The following is a 21,329-nucleotide window of genomic DNA, read 5'->3' on the forward strand; positions in this document are numbered from 1 at the left end:
ACATACATACATTTAAACATATATACATATATATACAAACATATATATATATGCATACATACACACACACACTCACACACACTTCCATGCATACATACAGACACACTTTCATGCAAACGTACATATATATATATATATATATAATAATTTTAATCTTATTTTTTTTTGTATTTTTATTTTTTTAAAATTTTTTCTTGGTTTTATATTTTTAATACCTTATAAAGAAAAACTAATCTAAAGACCCTAAAACTAATCACCTAACAGACAAATCGCTAACCTATACTAAATCCTACAGAGACAAATAGCTAGACCTACACTAATGGTAAAAATACCTCGACTAACAGAACATCATCGACTGCAGATATGTAATGCCTTTCTACATTACATACCTGCACTCATCACCTGGTGACTGTCAGTCGAGGCACAACCTAATATAGGGGACATCAATATATGAAAGGGAACCAGACGAGTCAGGAACATTTCCATATACGTCAGCTGTCGTCCCTAATTAGAATAACTTAAGCAAGATAATGTAATGTATTTACATAATTTGTACAAAAAGTGAAGAACCTCGTCCAGCAGACCACCATCGACTGCAAGTGCCTAATACCTTCCTATATTGCACACTTGCACTCATCAGCTGGTGACTGTCAGGCGAGGCAACAATGTAGGGGACATCTATATTAGAAATAGATCGGTGGGAGGAGGAACTATTTAAAATATGTCAACTGTCAACCCTAATTAATATTACAATATATACATATTTACTATTCATAAAAACCATTACCATGCAGTAAAAAAGTCACATCACTCTAATCAGTCCGGTCTCTCTCAAGAAAGCCATCAATTTATCAGTCATAACAATGTCCCCATCACCCAGGATGGTGGAAAGGGTGAAGGGGACGTCTACTGCGCCGCAGTACTTTATAAGTGAAGCACGTTCACGAATAAATCGCCGACAGCGCAGGATAATATGACTAATAGATAACACCGCATTACAGATGTCACAGCGCGGTGGGAAGTGTCTTTCCATATATGGTTTTATGTGGGTTACAATGGTGGCATTCAGCCGTAGCCGTGCCAACACTTTTTCTTCTAGGCGACTGGGACGGTTGGCAGTGTCCCAGTCCTTGATACGGCTTACAAGTTGGAATATTTAGTCTGGTCCACTGACCTTGCCACAGAAGATTTATTGATTTCTTTCCGAGAGATAGACTCGACCGTAGATCACGAGGAACGTCCCAAGTCTCCTCGAGCTCCACAGCCGACTTTGCAAGTAAGTCAGCCTGCTCATTGCCGTGGATACGGCAATGACCAGGCACCCAGATCAGCGTGAATGACTTGTTGCATGAATGCAACTTATTAACGATGCAGCCCTGGATCTCATGAGAGTCCGTAGTGCAAGATGCAATTGCCTGAAGGGCTGATTTTGAATCTGAAAATATGACAAATGAGTTATGCCTAGAATTGAGAGCATAGTCTATGGCTTTGTCAATAGCAAAAAGTTCTGAAGTAAACACAGATGTATGAGTCGGCAACCGATACCTGAGGGCACATTCAGTCGACCACGCACTTGCACCCACACATTCACTCGACTTGGAGCCGTCGGTGTACAATTGATGGGACCCCAAGTGACGAACAATGATGTTACGAAACAAGTGGTGGACCTCCGCCTCCGGCGCCTTGGCCTTTGGTGCTGGGAGCCATGTAACATCGACTGTAAAGCCGGGTGGCTCCCAAGGCGCTATATTTTTGAGCACCAACTTGTCACAGTCACCGGGGTCCACATCAAGCTCCTGAGTCAGTAAGTGGAGGTGAGCGGCAAGTGGCCGATGCACCCCCCGCAGAAGGTGGTGGTATTGACGCAGGGGGGTACAGGCCACATTGCCGATATTACTTTTTCTTAATGTCCTTATGCCGTAGGACAAGGCCAGGTGGTCACGGCGAATATGGAGGGGAGGCACATTCGCCTCCACTTCCATACGAGCCACACGGGTACACCGGACAGCTCCAAGACACATTCGCAAGCATTTATTCTGTAACACATCCAATCCTTTCAGCGTGACATCAGATGCCGAGCCATACACCTGTGCGCCATAGTCTAGCTTTGATCGAATAAGGGACTTATACACCATTAATAAAGATTTTCTGTCGGCACCCCAGGTAGTACCCGCTAGGTACTTGAGGACATTTAACGGTTTATCACAACGAGCAAGCAAAGTATTAACGTGAAGTTTAAAATTCATTCTACGATCAAAATGTATTCCTAAAAATTTTACAGAATTTTGAAAAGGTAGCCTGATTATCCAAGTTAAGCACAAATTAGGTACGTTACGATTAGTGAAAACTATAGCGGCACACTTACGTACGGAAAACTTAAATCCCCACTGCAATGCCCATTGGTGGACGGAGTCAAGGGCTGCTTGAATCAAGCCCAGCCGAAAATTGTGCATTACGGGAAGAGTGCCATATTGCACAATCGTCAGCGTAAGTGAGTATTTAAGATTCCTCGGGATGGGAGCTGATGACAGAATATCATTGATCATAATACTAAATAAAGTAGGACTAAGCACACTTCCCTGTGGCACCCCGTTTTCCTGGATAAATATATCCGATGTTTACGTTAGGGGCAATTTGACAGAAAGTTCTGTCCCTTAAGAAATTTGAAATAAAAACAGGCAAATTTCCTCTTAAACCATAAGCATAGAGCTTCATTAATATACCGTGTCGCCAGGTCATGTCATAGGCTTTATGGATGTCCAGGAACACCCCTATCATGAATTCTTTATTGGCAAATGCCTCTGCAATACAATGCTCCAAATTCATTAAATGATCTAGTGAACTTCTGTATTTACGGAAGCCACATTGTTGATCATTTAACAAATTCTTCGACTCTAAAACAAAAAAAGCCTATTGTTAACCATTCGTTCCATGACCTTACATAGACAAGAAGTCAACACAATAGGACGAAATGAAGTGGGATTCATAAGACGAACAGCCTCTTTGGGTATCGGTATGACGTGCGCAAAGTGCCATGAGTTTGGGAACGTTCGAGACGCCCAAATCTCATTGTACAATGCTAACATCTTAATCAAGTTGTCCTGATTAAGATGCTGGATCATACCGTACGTGATGGTGTCTGGTCCAGGGCTGGTGTCTTTACAGGATTTAAGGGCAAGGAGCAGTTCATCTAGCGTAAGCTCTTGTTTGTACGGGGAGTTTACGTCTTCTGTGGCAAAGTCTAATATCTGTAGCTCAGCCGTGCGTTTATGATGTTGGAAACGCGGGTCATAATTGGCTGAGCTACTTACATGAGAAAAACTCCTGGCGAGGATGTTAGCAACGTCCACGGGCTCGTCATAGATTTTATTATTTACTTGCAAGGTGGTAATGGGGAAATATGGGCCTTTATTATTTAATATTCTTATGGTGGACCAGACTTTACGTAATGGTGTTGTACGAGTCACCGTGGACACAAAGGACCGCCAGGAGTCACGTTTGGCCCTTATTATTATTCTCCTTGCCTCAGCCCGTGCCTGTTTGTATGCAATAAAATTTTTCTCAGTGGGCTGACTATCACAAATCCTGTATCTCCTATTGCGTTTTCTTAATGCTTGTCGGCAATCCGGCGTCCACCAATGTGCTCTATGCTTCGCATGAACTGTAGAAGTCTTGGGAATAGCAGCCTCAGCTGCGTGTAATATGGATTGGGTTATATTTTCGACCTTAACATCTATGGTCTCCCCAGATATATCTAAATTGGCGATCCTTGAGAAGGATCCCCAATCTGCTTTCTTATAGTTAAATTTTGGAGGTGGAGGGTCCGAAATGATGTCGCGTGTATAAGAAAGACAGATGGGTAAATGATCACTTCCCAAGGAGTCGTCGTAAATGAGGTCCCATGAGAGATCTTGATGTATACCAGGGAGGCCAAAGATAAGTCAATGGCCGAAAAAAGTTACCAGTACGATCATCTACACGAGTCGCTCTACCATCGTTCAGAAGACAGAGGTTGGACTGTAGTATTAGGTCGGCTACTTGCTCCCCACGACCATCAATCCTCAAGCTACCCCATTGATAGTGATGGGCGTTAAAATCGCCCAACACTAACTTATTTCCAGGCAGATGTTCCACTAGTGAATTTAAAGCATCACTATCAATGGGGCCATGTGGAGGACAGTACAGAGAGCAAATAGACAGATACGTGTTATTAAATTTTACTATGCATGCGACAGCTTCCAGAGTAGAATTTAGAATCACTTCCGTTTGTGGGTGTGATTTGTGTGTGTATATGGCAACTCCGTGACCTTCATATCTTCTGTATGAGTGATAGTGTTTGAACTGTGGAGGATCAGGGTGATTCTCCAGGCGCGTCTCCTGTAAACAAACAACGTCTGGTCTGTGTATAGAAAGCAAGATTGCTATATTGTGTAACTTATTCCCAATACCTCTACAATTCCACTGTAATACAGTGAAAGCGACGGTTTAAGATTTTCGTTGGGGGCCAGTGTGCTTTGTCTTTTTTTGTCGCCCGCCGGCAGGTGAGCGACTACCGGGGGACCTATCCCGGTGCTTGTTAATGGAAACCTCCATATTGTCATCAATAACTAGGTTCCCAGCCTCCCCCGAGGAAGAGCTAACCTTTCTCTCCCTCGCTGGAGTAGGAACCGGAAGGACATGAGGACGTGACTGTTTCGTGAGGGTGGTCATGTTACTTTTACTAGACTTGTCAGGCTTCGTTTTAGGCCGTACTGATGGAGAGGCAGCAGCAGCCTGAGAGTAAGTTGATGCCTTAGGGATGTCAGTGAGAGAGTTGGAACGGACAGGAGGTCGAGATGGAGATGTACTGTGAGTGGCAGGAGGGAGAAAGACAGGGTCAGTCTGGGTCTCTACAGAGCACATCACAGGACGGGACATTACCGCCGAAGCATAGGACCTATTCGGCGTGGGAGTTGCATGCAACTCCTTCACCTTTTTCCTAGCTTCGTAATAGGAAATGCCCTCAGTTGCCTTCACTGTGCAGACTTCCTTCTCCTCCTTCCACTTGGGACAATCCCTAGAGGAAGTGGAGTGAGCGCCCTTGCAGTGAAAGCAACAGACCATCTCAGATGTACAATGGTCCGCATCATGACCCTGGCTTGCACACTTGCCACACACTGGCTGGGAAGCCCGACAAGTCTTTGAACCATGCCCATACAACTGGCATTTCAAGCAACGGAAAGGGTTAGGGATGTATGGTCGAACGTGGATGATTTCATAACCAACTTTGACTTGACTAGGAAGAGAAATTTTGGCAAATGTCAAGATAATAGTTGCTGTCTTCGTCCTTATGCCTTCCGAGTAACGAGTTATGAATTTAGCTTCAATTACATCTTGCTGCGCCAATTCTTGTACGATTTCGTCCTCGCTCATCATCATGAGATCCCTGCAAGTGACAACACCCTTGCAAGAATTCATGGAGACTGGGATTTTGGCTTCGACATCGTAACAGTGGAATTTACGCAGTTTCAGCAAATCTCTCACTTGTGACGAGTTAACAGTTTTTACCAGGAGATCTCTGTTAGCAAGTTTTTTCACTTGTTCGACTTCTCCTGCACAGTGGTCAATCACCTTCTTGATAAGGAAGGGATTGAGACTGGACAGGGGAGTCGAACCTAGAGCATGGATAATGACGAACGTGGCATTGTCAACAGGAACGTCAAGTGGGGCACGAGTTTGGCGTCCGTCAGTCTAGGGGTGGTCAGTCCGGTCGTTCCTACATTCGTCAGGACCACCTCCCCCCCTGACGGGGGGGGAGGCAGCAGGGGCGTCCGTCATAGCAACCACTTCCCCCGTGAGGAGGAAGTGGGAAGAAGGAGAAAAACAAGCAAGGGACAAGGTACCTGGGGAAGACCCACCTAGCCTGAGATTACCCTCTCAAACCACTCTCGGGAGGACGCGCCCGTGTGTAACTCACACCCCAGAGCGATCAGTGGGGGGTACACTCCAGAGGTGAGTAAGCAAAGGCAATCTCAGTAAACAGATACAGACACCTACTATATCTCTAATAAGGGTAGGGAGGAATGTGAACGCTAGCTAACCTAACTTTAATCCGGGAAAGTGCAAAACTATTGCCGGTGGGGCAGCCCTAGAATCTGGAGGAGAGTTCAGCACACGTCCGTTCTCTCCGCAACCATTCATCAAAGTCTGAAGAGGAAACATGATGACGCTATATAAATACATCTCAGGGAAAGAAAGAAAAACATCATGAGTATATAACCTATTGAGAAGCATCAGCAAGAGGACACTGAAAAAAAAAATGCATCAAAAGAGAGGTGAGAAAGACGTAAGGAAATTCAGTTTGTGAAATAGGGCAATCGATCAGCAGAATGCGCTACCGAATGAAATAATGCGTGCCAAAACTATTTATAAATTTAACGATATGTATGATATAAATGGTTTAATACACGGGACAGTACGAGCTTGACTCATTCCTGTAAAGAAACAGTTAGGTAAGAACAATTAGATAAGAACACACACACACACACACACACACACACACACACACACACACACACACACACACACACACACACACACACACAGATGACGAAGGGTGGGAAAGGAGGGAGCGAGGATTTGGGGACGGTGACGGGGACGGATGAGATGTGGAAGTGTCTAGTACTGTTCTAATAGCTGCTTGCACAGTACACTGACTCGCGTCTCCGATATAAACTCTTTAATTCAGCTATAATATGGATGTATTTCCATTAGGATTCCATGATATACCATCCAATTGGCAATAGTTTTAGTGAGCTAGTACTTTGGTAAAATATTAAATATCATAACTATGCTAGTTTCAGTATTACATGATGTTCATACTGTTCGATGATTATACAGTCAACCATCATACAGTAATTCGTAAGTCGTGGGGCCAATCTTCCTCGGGGATAAACAACCACTGAGGATGATTAGTGAGTGAAGTTGTTGTGAACTACTCTCTCCCTGTGTGTGTGTGTGTGTGTGTGTGTGTGTGTGTGTGTGTGTGTGAATTGGTTGGGTGGTTGGAGTTGATGAGGTTAACTTGGTGGGGGTGGTAGTTTGGTCCATTGCCAGGGTGGGTGGACAGTGGTAATGGTGGAGAGGTGGGGGGGAGAGACAGTTGTTGGGTGTGGTGTGTTGAGTGGTTTTGGGTGGGTTGTAGGGGTAATTGGGTTAGTGAGTGGATGTGTTTGGTGGGCTGGCCGGGTAGGTGGCTGGATGTGTGGGTGGTCGGGGAGGGGTCAGTAAGATAGGTTTGGATAAGATGAGTTTGATGGATAAGTCGGGTTCAAATGGGTGAATGGGGTGGCGGAGTGAATGGGGTTGGGTAGGAAGGGTGGATGGGCGGGTGGATCGGTGGGAGGAGTGGATGGACAGGATGGGAGGATGGGCAGGGTGAGGTGGGTGGCCAGTGTTCAGGGAGAGGTGGGAGGGTTGTGTGGATGGATGAGATGGATGGCATTGTTGGATGAGCAGGGTGGGTGGAATTCGTGAGTGGGAAGGGTGGATGGAATTCGTGAGTGGGAACGGTGGGTGGAATTCGTGAGTGGTGAGGGTGTGTGGTAGGGGTCGGTGGGCAAGATTGGTTGTCGGGATGTGTGGGCAAAGTATGTCGACGCCAGGGTGAGTGGGCACTGTTGGTCGCTGAGACAATTGCGTGGTCGGGGTGATCTAAGTGGGTGGTTGGGTTGGGTGGCTGGATGGTTCAGGGTGGAGAAGTGAATGAGTAAATGAGTTGAGTGGCATTTTTGGGTGAACTTCATGTATGGCATTCGTGGGTTAGCAGAGGGGATAGCAGGGATCAATGGGCTGGGTCGGTGGCAGGGGTGTGGTCGGTGGGTTGTGTTGGATGGGTTGAGTGGGTAGGTGGATAAGTAGGTGAGTGTATATGTGGCTGTCCACATGACAAGGCAAGAGAGGGACTTATCTGGCCATATAACTTTTAACTTTTTACTTGGATTTTAGTTTATCGCTTAGAACACATTGGATAACTATTGGGAAACCAGACTCTACATATTAAAGTCTTTGTATTGAAATCTGCTAAAACTGTGATATAATAACTTTTCATGAAACTGAAGATGGATCTATGCACTTGATAATACACCTAATAGTAGGATAAATGAAAGTAGCATTACAAGCGGCAAGACGTGAGAGTGAGCAAAGCTTCATATCTCCGATCCATCCGCCTTACAAATCAGTGTTTTGGTGGGGGTAAGGAGGGGGAGTTAGGAAGTGTAGACGTGTGCGATTAACCTGACCTATAGTGGCAGATTAACCTGTATCACGAATTTCTGTCCGGAGCTGTACATACGAATGCACACTCACGGGCACGCGCTTTTGCCACATTAGCCAAATCCCGCAACCAGGTGGTCCAGTCGGAACTCTTGCCGAGTTTACATATTTGAAAGCTATTCAACCGAAAAGCACGAGGAAGTCAAAAGGAGAGATGGGGGCGGGAAAAAGAAAGGAATTGATAACATCTGACCCTTCAAACTTTGAATGTTAAGAGAATGTTCTGTGAAAGACTTATTCTTGTGAGTAGGACAAATATTTACAGATCCATCCGATTCGCAGAGGAGGGAAAGGCGACATAGTAAATTTAATCTAGAGGCTTTTGGCAATTTGCCAGAGGGAGTGGGAAGAATCAAAATCACAGATTTGTATGAGTGATCTGAAACAGTTCTGACCAAAAACATAGACCGCACGAGATTCGGGAGTAATTCGTCCCAATACCTCTTGAAATCCTCCCCTTATTATGGACAGCGCTAGGAGAGTAAAACAAGTTGTTTTTAATCCTTCAAAAGAGAAAAGAAGTTTGGTTCTTTGGTCAAAATAACTTTTCTAATGCACAAAGTACATTTTGGTGGCTCTTAACCAAGGAACCAATAATTCATCCATGGAGGAGCAGAGATAAACTTAATCAAGGCTATCCAATTAACAGCACTTAAAGGCTACAGACACCGTTTCTTTGAAAGATTCACAGACTTTCCTGGATCAATAATACATATTATTGGTATAAGAATCTGAATGCAGGAGCCTCAAGGAGAATAAGACTGATTGTTGTCAGAAGGACTAGTTGTAAGAGAAAGGTGCAGTAAGTTCAGATTCTCACTAAGACGGTCAGTAATACAAGCATGATGCTGTTCAAGCTGTAACAGGTCATGAAGAAAAGATGCTGGCTTCTTCATCAGGTGGCTCACCGAATGAAGAAATGAGCCATGGATGGTGGTGAATATTGAGTTTGTCTGAAATTTTAATTTAAGAAAAAAACAGTTGTGGACACACTGCGTTCTACTCAGTTAAGCAGTCAAAGAATTTTTCATAGTTAATAACATCTGCTGTGGAATGCATGAAAGGTGGTGGAGCGAATATTCTTGAGTGATTAGGAAGATTGTTGAATGTGTGTTACGTGAGAGGTATGGTGCCAACTGACTGGGCAAGTGCTTGTGTGGTTCTGTTGTATAAAGGTAAAGGTGATAGGTATGAATGTACTAGCTTTAGGGGTTTAAGTCTATTGCGTCTTGTAGGTAAGGTGTATGGTAGAGTGTTAAGAGAGTTAGACAGAGTACAGAGGGAGAGACTGGTGATGAGCAATGTAGCTTTAGGAGAGGGAGTGGATGTGGTAATCAGGTGTTTGGTGTGAGACAGATGTGTGAAAAGTATTTAGCAAAAGGTATGGATGTGTTTTGGGCATTCATGGATTTAGAGAATGTGTATGATAGACTGACAGGGAGGCTTTGTGGACTGTTTTGAGATTGTATGGACCCTGATGGTAAGTTGCTAAAAGGAGTGAAAAGTTTTTTTGTAAATAGTAGAGCGTGTGTAAGAGTGGGAAATACTGTGAGTGGGGCTGCAGCAGGGATGTGTGATGTCCCCTTGGCTGTTTAACCCACCCCATCCCGTCGACGTATGGGTACGTTGCAACGATTTGCATTTGCCAGTCTCGGCGACGTACCAGTACGTCGTGCAATTGCAAGGTCCCTAGTTTGCACAATTTTCAATTTTCGCACCTGATTTTTGGTATGTATACACGGGACACATTCCTCTATTCCTCCACAAGATGCCAAGCAGGGACAATGCCTTACACCGCATAACCTCCCCCCTCCCCCCCCTCACGCCATTGTCTTGGCAAAGGACCCGTTACCAGTGACCTGGCTAGTAAAGATATTCAGGGCCAGAGTGATTCCCCAATCGATGACAATGTGGAGGACAATGTTTACATAGCATTAGAAGAAGAAACAGCCAGAAATAATGATCAGGTAATGTGGCAAAAAAAGGTCAGGTATGGTGATTAGTTAGTGAGTGAAACAATGCTTATAATGCCTTTATTACTGCTTGAAAACCAATATACTCTCATACTACATATACATTCGTACCAAGTAAATAAATAAATACCGTTTATGAGTGAATAAAATACTTACCCTCCCATAGAACTCGTTTTCTTTGGTGCCAGCATGTTAGAAAACCCACTCAGGTAAGGAGGAACTCCTACCTGGATTGGGCACTTTAAACCTCAGGTGAGCGATTTCTCTATGAATTTTCGATGGTTCTAACCAAAAGCGAAGGTTTTAGCCAAAAAAAAAAAATCGAAAATACCTCAGGACTGGGGGATGTCGGAGGAGCGGAAAACCTTGGGACGTGATGGGTTAATATTTTTGTGGATAGTGTTGCAAGTGAGGTGAATGCAAGAGTGTTAGGTGGAGGTTTGAGTCTGGTGAATGCTGATGGTAGAGAGTGGAATCTGAATCAGCTCCTGTTTGCGGTTGATTCTGCACTCGTGGCTGATTCAGAGAAGAGATTGAGACAGTTGGTAGAGGAGTCTGGAAGGGTGTGTGAAAGGAGGAAATTAAGAGTAAACGAGAATAAGACTAAACTGATGAAGTGTACGAGCTTGGTAGATGGTATGAGGATGAAAATAGTTTTGAATGGTGAGTTGGTTGAGGAAGTAGAGTGTTTTAAGTAATTAGGGTCACATGTTGCTGTGGATGGAAAACTAGATGCAGAAGTGAGGTTTAGAATGAATGAAGTAGGAAAGATGCTGTGAGGAATGAAAAAAGTGTTTAGATGCCGTTCGCATACAATGGATGTAAAGAGAAGGCTGTATGAGGGTGTTATGGTACCAACTGCATAATATGAGGCTGAAACGTGGAATATGGGTGTAGCAGAAAGGAAAAGTTTGAGTGTAAAGGAGATGAGGTGTCTGAGGAGTAAGTGCGGAGTGACGTGTATGGATTGAGTGAGAAATGATGAAGTGCAAAGGAGAACTGGAGTTGTGCGGGAGATGGCTGATCGAGTTGAGCAGAGGGTGTTGCGATGGTTTGGGCATATGGAGAGAATGAGTGATGAGTGAGTGGTGAAAAAGATAACTGAATCAGATGTTAAAGATGTAAGGCTGAGAGGAAGACCACGAATAGGATGAATGGACAGTGTGAATGGAGCATTGGATGCGAGAGACATGTCTGTTGAGCGAGGAAGAGTGGCTGTGCGTGATAGGAATGACTGGAGAGAAAATGATCATGCAACCCTGAGGGGATATTCTCCCACATTTGGCCTGAGTAACTGATCAGGTCAGGTGTGGGTAAGGGGATGGATCCATTATGATGTGGCAGGGGTAAACCAGCTCTGCTGTCGGGCCCTGCTGCAGATGTCGCTGATTGCACTGTGCAGTTGACCCTCATGCGGTGTGCTGTGGTGAGGATCTGTCCCCTCTACCCTTGGGGCTAAGATGCGAATGAATGTGTTTGAGTGGATGAGTAAATTGGGAGTGTGTCGTCCTGTCTCGGCTACCTCCCTTTCCTTGGAGGAAGCAGCCTAGGTATATAGATAGAATACCATCTGCGCATAAGATAATACCGGTACAGCTGTATTTAGACAAGGGCCAAAGCCATATTCTGGAGTATTCAGAAGACTCAAGTTCAGAACACGAGAGCAAGTTAGGTTGTTGCGTACATACAAGTACAAACAACAGCCACCTTGACTTTTAAAATGAGCATATAAGTTAGGGAGGATTCACTGGTGTGCTATCAGAAGCCTATGATCATTTTCCCGTAAGGAAAAGAAGGTGAGGTTTAAAGGAAGAGAGATGGTGTTCAAGGGAGATGAACTTGGCATAAAGGTCGCGAATGTTGCACAAAGATGAGTTAGATTGCCAGAGAAGGTCAAAGATATCTCATTTGGTGTCACCTGGAAACCACCACTTCGCCAGGGACTCCAGGGCTAAACATTGTTGTGCCACCACTTTATAGTATAGTATATGGTGTGATGTGCAATGGCCATGTAGGATGGGTGAACAGTTAAAGGAAGATACATAGATCAATACAAATATTAATCAGATATTTGTTTAAATTCATGTATTCACATAGACTGAAGAAATTTGATTAAACAAGAAGAAATACATGTAATTAAGTGGGGCAATCTTGGTTACTGCTGGGTATATGTGCAAAATTTTAATGGCATTAATGTTAGCTCCTAAGAATAAGGATATTTTCCAGAGTAAGGCTGAAATCATAACACTTACACGTAAATACTGGGTATTCACATTATACTTCATAAGAATTATCCCAACGCCAGAGTCAAGTACGTCTCTGAGGTCTTCATAAGGATTAATGATGTGTCTGACTGCCAGGAGGGACATAAGGTTGCCAGTGTAGCTCTGTGTCAGTACAAATATCATCAGCATCCACACCCCCAGTGCCACTCGCTCCCACCACCACCAGCCTGTAGTTGTTCGGATGTCTGTTTGGGAACAAAATATTCTCATGTGCGTGTAGAGATTAGATCAGTTATATATACACATCATACTACTCTGCAAAATACCTATAGAGATCTGCCTGAACTTGTCAGTGATAATTTAGAACAGAAAATATTAAAAATATCACTATCACCAGATTACCTGAGTAATCCAGACGTGCTAAAGAATTATTATCCTGATCTGTACTATTAGAGAAATACCTTCCTCAGTTTAATGTAGAAAAGAAAAAGGCCAAGAGTTCGGGATGAGTATTTCTTCAGTTAGGTCTCTGGTTATGCATTATTAGCATTAAATAATCTCCGGACAAAACTAGGATAATACTGAATTCCCTGACTACATATTTAATGTGGATCTAATGCCCAGTAAACTCTTAATTCAAACATTTTTCTTTTCAGAGTTTTCATGAAAGTTACCTTCCTGGAAAAGGACCCGAACGCAGTTAAAAATATTCATGTCCCGCCTTGCTGTGTGCTGTAAGCTAGTGGGAAGGCAGGATGGCAAGAAGAGCATGATAGTGATCACTGCCAACAGCGCCATCATCACGGCAGCCCACACCAGTGGTGACAGAGGTAGCAGGAAGCCCCACGGGTCAACCTCAGGACGAGCACGGGCAGCAAAAATCTTGTATGTTACTTGAGCAACATATTGTGAGAAATCCATCCAAGCGTATCTTGTCCAGTCATATGCATGTGGACCCAGGGCCAAGTCTACTTCCTGAAATCGGAAATATAATTGCCTGAGACTGTAATCCCGGTTATCTACTGTTAAGTGTGTGCAAGAACTCAAAGTTATCATTGTTAAGTGTGTGCAAGGACTCATATATTACACTGTCTTTCAGCCTGAGAATACATTCACTGCTAAGGCAAAGTACTTTTTCTTACATGCATTGTTATACAGAAATATGACCTAGGGGAATTTTAGCATTCTCCTTCCTTTCCTGGCTTTTCATCATCATCCTTACCTGATTCTCCCATCTACAGTTAGGATGAGCTGAGACAGGGTCCAAAAACCAGGAAGGAGAGCGCACTAAAAGGAAAAACTATCAACACCATGTCTAATGAAATGAGCCAGACACTCATTCACTCATCATTCAAGCCCCTGGAATCTTGGCTCTGTAGCACAGCTTTAACAATTGCATTGTTTTGTGTGTGTGAGGACATCCAACATCCTCTTACTGTATGTATGGCTACATTCAGGTGACTGTATAGTGAAGTACAAGTATCCCAGGAAGCCATCTACTGTAACAGGTGGTACCTGTATAGTCAGTGGGACTCCTGGTGGTCTAGAGGGTTCACAAGAGTTTAAATCCGAGAGTTGGTTGGGGGTTATTGCTCATATAACTCCGAAAATCAAACTAAATAGCCTAGCTCAGCCTGGTTCATTCCTTACAGGGTAATCAAGGATTGGGTGATTGACAGATAGATGGAGTCATTCCATTATTTATCAAGTAAACAATGGTCGGGACATAATTGTTGATGTGACGTTTTTTTTTTTTAAACGTAGCAAAAAGATTACGGTGAGGGGTAGAATGCATTTGATCCTTGTTTACAACAGCATCATTACTTAAGAATCAATGTGACTGAAATCTGAGCACCCCACCACTCACGGCTTGTTTTGTGGTAAGAAATGAAAATAAAAACAGGGTTATGCATTTGGGGAGGGACATGATTAAATGAGTCCCCAACTCATTTTGAGCAAAAAGTCTGAGCCAAGCTCTCGTGTGGACAAGTCTTGTGGTGCACTGGATGTTTAAGAGGTATAAGCCGCTGCGTAGAATTAGAAGTGGAGTTATTGTCTCAGAAATTATGACTTGTAACTGTTCAGTGCACTGAAGTGTCTAGTATGTGTTATATATTGCAAAATGTGGGTTGAAATATACTGTTTCCGTGCATACTCAACTGATGCAACCGTTAAACCCACCTCTTTAGGGTCATGATGGAGGAATAAGTTTTAGTACAGATATATACATCAGTGAAATTATACAAATACTGTATATATATATATATATATATATATATATATATATATATATATTTATATATATATATATATATATATATATATATATATATATATTTATTTATTTATAACAGTGGCATAAGGTGAAATGACATAAAACACTCTTCAGCACGATAAGCTTTGCCCTGTTGTCTACAGTATTTGAAGAGCCATCAATCGGAAGTACTCGTATATGTCTTTTCCCGTATCCATTCATTGTAGTCATACGCTACCACTTCTCTGCTTTCACATTAATAACAATCCACATAGCCAAACCCTTATTTGCACACAGTATGCCAAAACACACATGCACTGAAAAAACAGACAAACAAATACACAAAGTTTACAAAGAGTGGGCCCGTAAATCAGAGTTTTCTTTTTTTTTTTTTTTATCTACATCTGCTGGGTTTTATTCTATCTCTGCACAATATCAGTTTGAATTCATTCATCACAAGTTACCACGATATATATATTACTTAAAAGTGATTGCAGTATCAATCATAAGACAACAATTTTCAACAAAGAGCACTTGGAGAGCGCAACATCCACACCCACCAACTGGTATTAGGGTCAATATTTTACTTTTCCCTGTATTACTGACTTTTAACCGATTTCTTGGAAAATACAATTTTACTGCATTCGTGCCTAACCCTTAACACTTCCACCCACTTTGGTACAAACCAGATCAAAACTGAGTTGACTTTGCTCAATGACCCTGACCTTTGACCACTGCCTGTTACCTTGAACTTTGAATTATTCTTAAAATCGAATTTCTTTATCTTTGTTTACTCTGTACCTATCCACACAATTTAGCATACATTAGATAAAAACATTCTAAGTTGACCTTGTCATGTGACGGTGACCTTTGACCTATTGTTTTCAAAAAACAAAAGATCAGCTTCCAAGGTGATCCTTAACTCATCCCAGTTCTGATCCAAAAACACGTCAAAATTGTTTTAGTTATGTTATTCACACACAGACATAGATCGAATTTTGTTTAGCTTGACCTTTGACTTATTGTTCTCATAAGTGAATCCCTTTGTTCTTGTCTGACCTTTAACTGTTCAATCAAGTTTGGTTCAAATCAAATCATAACTATTTAAGTGACCTTGGCCTTTAACTTTTCCCTAAAACATTTACATAGGACACTGTTTAGTCTAAACTGGAAAAAATATATATATTTGCCTGTGCTTCATGACCTTGACCTTTGACCTGTTGTTCTAAAAAAACAAGAGGTTATATTTTAGGACTAGTTGGCAGTCCTTTCAAAAATTTTGATTAATTCCGATGAAAACTGTTTATACACACACACACACACACACACACACACACACACACACACAAATACACACACCACTCGCTGGTGCAGTGGTAATGCTCTCGCTTGCCAACTGGTTGACAGGAGTTTGCGCCTAGCTCAGGTTGCGAAAGAGTTTCACTGACGAAGTGGGTGGTTACTGTCCCCCTTGAGCAAGGGAACGGGTGTGTGCGTGTGTGAAGGTCACAGCCTTGCCCTTAGATAGGACTATATGAGCTCTCAGCTCCCTTCTGGGAGGGTAAAAGCTGACAATCACGACCATCAAGTGATCCTGAGCGACCCGGTGAATTACACACACACCAATCAAAATATAACACCCGCGCTTGCTAAGCATGCGCGAGCACGAATTTAAATACCGCATACCACACCACCATCGACTTACCATACAACACGATCACCATACCAATACCTCATACCACTGCATCACCACAACATTACCACCACATCATATAAATGAAGTAAGGCAGAAAGTGGAAAGAAGCATATGAGAAGAAGTGTTACAGCTTACCTCCCTCATCAGTAGGCCCAACATGCCGGTCCAGGACCCATTGTTCAACCTGGCGCCCCATGCTCTGTCGGCTGCTCTCACATAAGAGTACCTGCAAAAGAACACACTTGGGGAAAATGGACACTTCAGCTGCAGATGAGGCTGTATTGACTTTCGTTCACATAATGGTGTTTGAAAGTGAATGCAGATATTAACTAGAGCGGCACTCAGTGAAGCACATCTCTCCAACAAGGAGAACGTAATTTCCAAACCACTCTTCAAAATGAGTTGGCTTTTCTCATCATTGATTAGGGTTTCACAAAAAGTGTTTTTCGGATCCAGAATCTGTAAGACATCCAGATTGGTCCCAAAAGATAATCGATTGTTCCCTGGGACATGGGCTATCTACCCACCAAATTTGGTACAGATCCCTCTTTTAGTTATTGAGTAACCCTAGTAACAAACAAACTTACAAACATCGGTTCCAAAAGTTGATCAATTGTTCCCTGGGACATGGGCTATTTACCCACCAAATTTGGTCCAAATCTCTTTTAGTTTTTAACCCGAGGATGTAACTGCCAGTCCCATCGACGTACTGGTACGTCGTGCAATTGCAAGGTTCATAATTTGCACTAATTTCAAATCTCCCGCTTAATTTTTGGTACGTAGGGTCGGGAGACCTTCCCCTACCTGCCACCAGGCAGGGACACTCAATGACCCCATGTGACCCGCGCTAACCCTCGGCTCAGTCACTCACCTGTTAGCAGTGACCCAGGGCGCACAGAGGTCTCTTGGAGGAGGAAATTCAAGCCGCCCTGGATGCCTTTACAGGTGACAGTGATTTGCCCCTCGATGACAAGGTGGTAGACAAGGATTATGTTCAACCAGAGGAGGAGGAAACTAGCAGCAATGATGAGGAGGTCCTGTTCTCCAGGAAGTGGCGTTATGTGACCCCTCGTGCCTTTAGAGAGGGCCAGCCTGCACCAAAACATCATGCAACAACCTCTTGGCAGCCCCTACGTGATGTGGAGCCCAAATTTGAGGACGAGGACGAGGACAAGGACGAGGATGGAGCCATGGGATGTGCTGCCACGTGGTACGCCTGTGAGATTATCACGCATCGTGGCCCTGAGCGGACAGCACGTCGTACCAACAGGTATGGGCCTAGTGTTTTGTTTCAGGAGGGCAGAAGTGGCATGGAGGGAGTGGGGAGTGAAATGGAAAGTGTATGAATGAGCACTGAAAGTGAGAGTGGCTGAGGCGAGTCATCGCTCTCCCATGGTGGTTTGAAGCAGCAGGGCATATCACGTGGGGCAGTGAGGGTGCGTGGTGAATCACGTGGTGTGGTGATGGAGCGGGGAGGTTAGGAGGAGCTACTCCCCAGCACGTTTTATACTCCCCAATATTCCCGGACTTCCTCCCCACAGCCCCCTGATGTTCCCCAAGGCCGTAAGGTAAGGGAAAGGGGAAGGGTAAAGGCCGAGGGAAGAGGAGTATGAGTGGGGAAGCCCTCCGCACTGCTCCTTCCCATCCTCCCCCACCAGCATCTCCTCCCCACCCCGACGAAGGCGACGATGGGGACGATGGGGGCGAGGGTTATGAGAGTTGGAATTGGGAAGATGGCAGTGATTCTTCTCCCATCATTCACCCCTTCACTGAGCAGGGGTGTGCTGGTTGCACGGCTTCAGGAATTCACCGTTGTTCCACCAGGCTGGATTTTTTCCACCTGTTCTTCAGTGAGGGTTTCGTGGAGCAGATAGTGGAACAAACCAACCGTTTTGCTAGCAGACAGCACCGTGAGAGTGAAAGACTGGGCACAAGGAGCAGGCATTTCATCGTTTATGATTACCCTGTCTCCCTTGCAGAAATGTTTTTATTTTTTGCCATGGTACTTTTGATGGGTATTGTACATAAAAACAGAATTCTGGCATACTGGACAAGGAACCCTACCATGCAGACACCAATATTTGGCAAAATCATGAGCCATAATCGGTTTCAGCAAATTCTAAGCCGCCTCCACTTTTACGATGCTGAAGATCCTACCAATGCAAATGACGCTGATAAGATGAAGCGAATTAGGTTGGTTTTTGATCACCTACGACAAACATGCCGTTCCTCATTTTATCGCTATAGAGACCTTGTCATAGACGAGAGTCTTGTGTTTTGGAGAGGCAGTATTTCCTTTCAGCAGTACATACCCAGCAAAAGGCACCGTTTTGGGTTCAAGATCTTTCTTATGTGTTGACTGTAGGACTGGTTATGTGCAAGACATAGTCTTGTACACAGGTGCACAGACAGACATAATAGAAGATCGGAGTATTGGATTGTCTGGAGCAGTGGTAAAGACAATTATTGAAGACTACCTTCATCGTGGTCACGTCCTTTGCCTGGATAACTGGTACACTAGCCCTCTTCTCGCTCGTTATCTACACTTGCATGACACCATCAAGGTGAACCGGCGTCACATGGTCAAGGTGGGGCTGAAACTAGAAAAAAAATGAGGTGGTCTGCTTCCAGGCTAACAATATCCTAGCTACAGTGTGGAACCACAACAGAGAAGTCAGCCACTTGTCCACAGTTCACCGGCCATTGATGCACTGTACAGAGTCCATGGATTACCGCAGCGAGAGGAAGTGCCACATCTGAAAACCTGAGTGTGTGCTTGATTATAACATCAACATGTGCCTGGTGGACCAGTCAGACTCCATGATATCCACTGTCGAATGTGCCAGGACCACGATGAAGTGGTATTAGAAGCTCTTCTTTCACCTGCTATATATAACTGCCCTCAATTGCCACCACCTGCACACCATGACAACAGGAGTGCAGGAAACCTTTGAAGGGTTTGTGAGGGAGCTTACAAGTGAGATTTTTGCCAGGTATGCAGTCGAGAGGCCCCAACAACGCACACGTACTGCCCCTACTGAACAAACTCCCCTGAGAATATCCGCCCACCATTTCTCCACTCCTATACCTCCCCAGCCAAATAGACCTAGGCCCTCAATGCAGGTGTCATGTGTGTAGTAATTCCCGTGTGAGACCCACCACTCAGAGAAAAGACACCCGCTATGAGTGCGTTGAGTGTGACGTGGGTCTCTGCATTCACCCTTGTTTCAATGAATATCACACCTTGATGCAGTTCTGATACAGTGTGAATGCGATATGACGCTCATACTCAGGAAGAAATGCGACATACAGACGCTCATACTCAGGAAGAAATGCGACATACAGACGCTCATACTCAGGAAGAAATGCGACATACAGACGCTCATACTCAGGAAGAAATGCGACATACAGACGCTCATACTTAGGAAGAAATGCGACATACAGACGCTCATACTCAGGAAGAAATGCGACATACAGACGCTCATACTCAGGAAGAAATGCGACATACAGACGCTCAGTGTAATTATAAGGCCCGTAAATATGTAAATAGTAGTATAAAAGCGGAAACGGGTGTAATGTAAGTGGAAAATTATGTAAATGCATAAATATATTCTAAGTTGAAACATTCCTAGCAAGTGTATATAGATGTGATAATCTGACGCTCAGTGGAATAAATAAGGCCCGAAAATATGCAAATAGTTGTATAAAGTAGAAACGGGTGTAATGTAAGTGGAAAATTATTATGTAAGTGTGTAAATATAATCTAAGTCAAAACATTCCTAGCGAGGGTATATTGATGCGATATGAAGATACTCATTGGAATAAATAAGGCCCGTAAATAAGTAAATAGTAGTATAAGGTGGAAACAGGTGTAATGTAAGTGGGGAAGTATACTGGGAGTCAAGAAATAAAGTATAAGTTGAAACACGAGTGGTAGCGAGTGTGCTTGCTATGTGAATATGCGTTGGCATTTCGCTAAATACCCTCGTAAGGAATGTAAATAAGTGAAAACATTTACACTGGTTGAAAAATGGTACAATGTCATAAAACCAATAATATGAAAGTAACAAAAAAATAATGTATGTTGAGAGAAGAGTCATAGCAAGTGCGCTGAGTAAGGAGATGTGCACAATAGTTATGCTAAATGTCATTGTAATGAATGGAAACAGCTGAAAACATTAACATACAGTAAAAAATGGTAAAATGTCATTGAAACAGTATTATGCAAGTTGAAAAAATGATATGTTTACTGAAACAAGAAACTTAGTAACTAGCGTGTGACCAATATGACCAAACTCACTCGCAGTCCACCTCTCGCCGAGGCAACACCTCCACCGCTGTTCCCGGCGGGACCAGCTCTCCACAGCAGCCGCACCAGCCACGGGACGGGCCTGTCCTTTTCCACCTCCGGGAGTGCCCTGGTCAGCCCACCAGGAGATGTAGGCCGTCCGCCCTGTCCATGGCCGACCGCCATTCCTCCGCCGCTACCTTGACCGGGGTTGTGCCCGACGTGTACACCAGGACCGGGCCTACCCACCACACTTCCACCTGCTGCTGTGGAGAGCTGGAGCGAGTCCGATGGGGGTTGAGGGCAGAGTTCGGGACTTCCATCTGAGCTTCGGCGCCCTACCATCGGCGCCGTTCTGTCCATCGCTCTCTCGTCCCTCTCTGCCCTCGGTTAACATCAGAGCAGCCGGCCGCATACCATCACCGAGTCGTTTGGGGGTTCGACCTGAGCATGCCGGCGCCCTCTCCATCGGCGCCGCGCTGTCTACCGCTCTCCCCCTCGCCTCCTCGATCATCGGGTTGTTCCATCGCCGCCTCGTTCCCTTCCTCTGCCGCCCTTGCCCTGTCTGCACGTCTTCGTC

At 44.1% G+C, this 21,329-nt stretch overlaps 1 protein-coding gene across 1 annotated transcript in view; it reads right to left on the reverse strand.

Annotated features, from left to right (window-relative positions):
* The window catches only part of LOC145407276 (glutamate receptor 2-like), a 551,600-nt gene that overhangs the window by 100,384 nt on the left and 429,887 nt on the right, over positions 1-21,329 (reverse strand). Inside the window, exon 6 of the mRNA XM_080278314.1 lies at positions 12,539-12,756. Coding sequence (XP_080134440.1) covers positions 12,539-12,756 — 218 coding nt within the window. The remainder of the gene's footprint in view (positions 1-12,538; positions 12,757-21,329) is intronic.

This window comes from Coenobita brevimanus, chromosome 8, assembly GCF_032717465.1.
Source record: "Coenobita brevimanus isolate Jiangsu-jjx chromosome 8, ASM3271746v2, whole genome shotgun sequence".
Taxonomy (NCBI): Eukaryota; Metazoa; Arthropoda; class Malacostraca; order Decapoda; family Coenobitidae; genus Coenobita; species Coenobita brevimanus.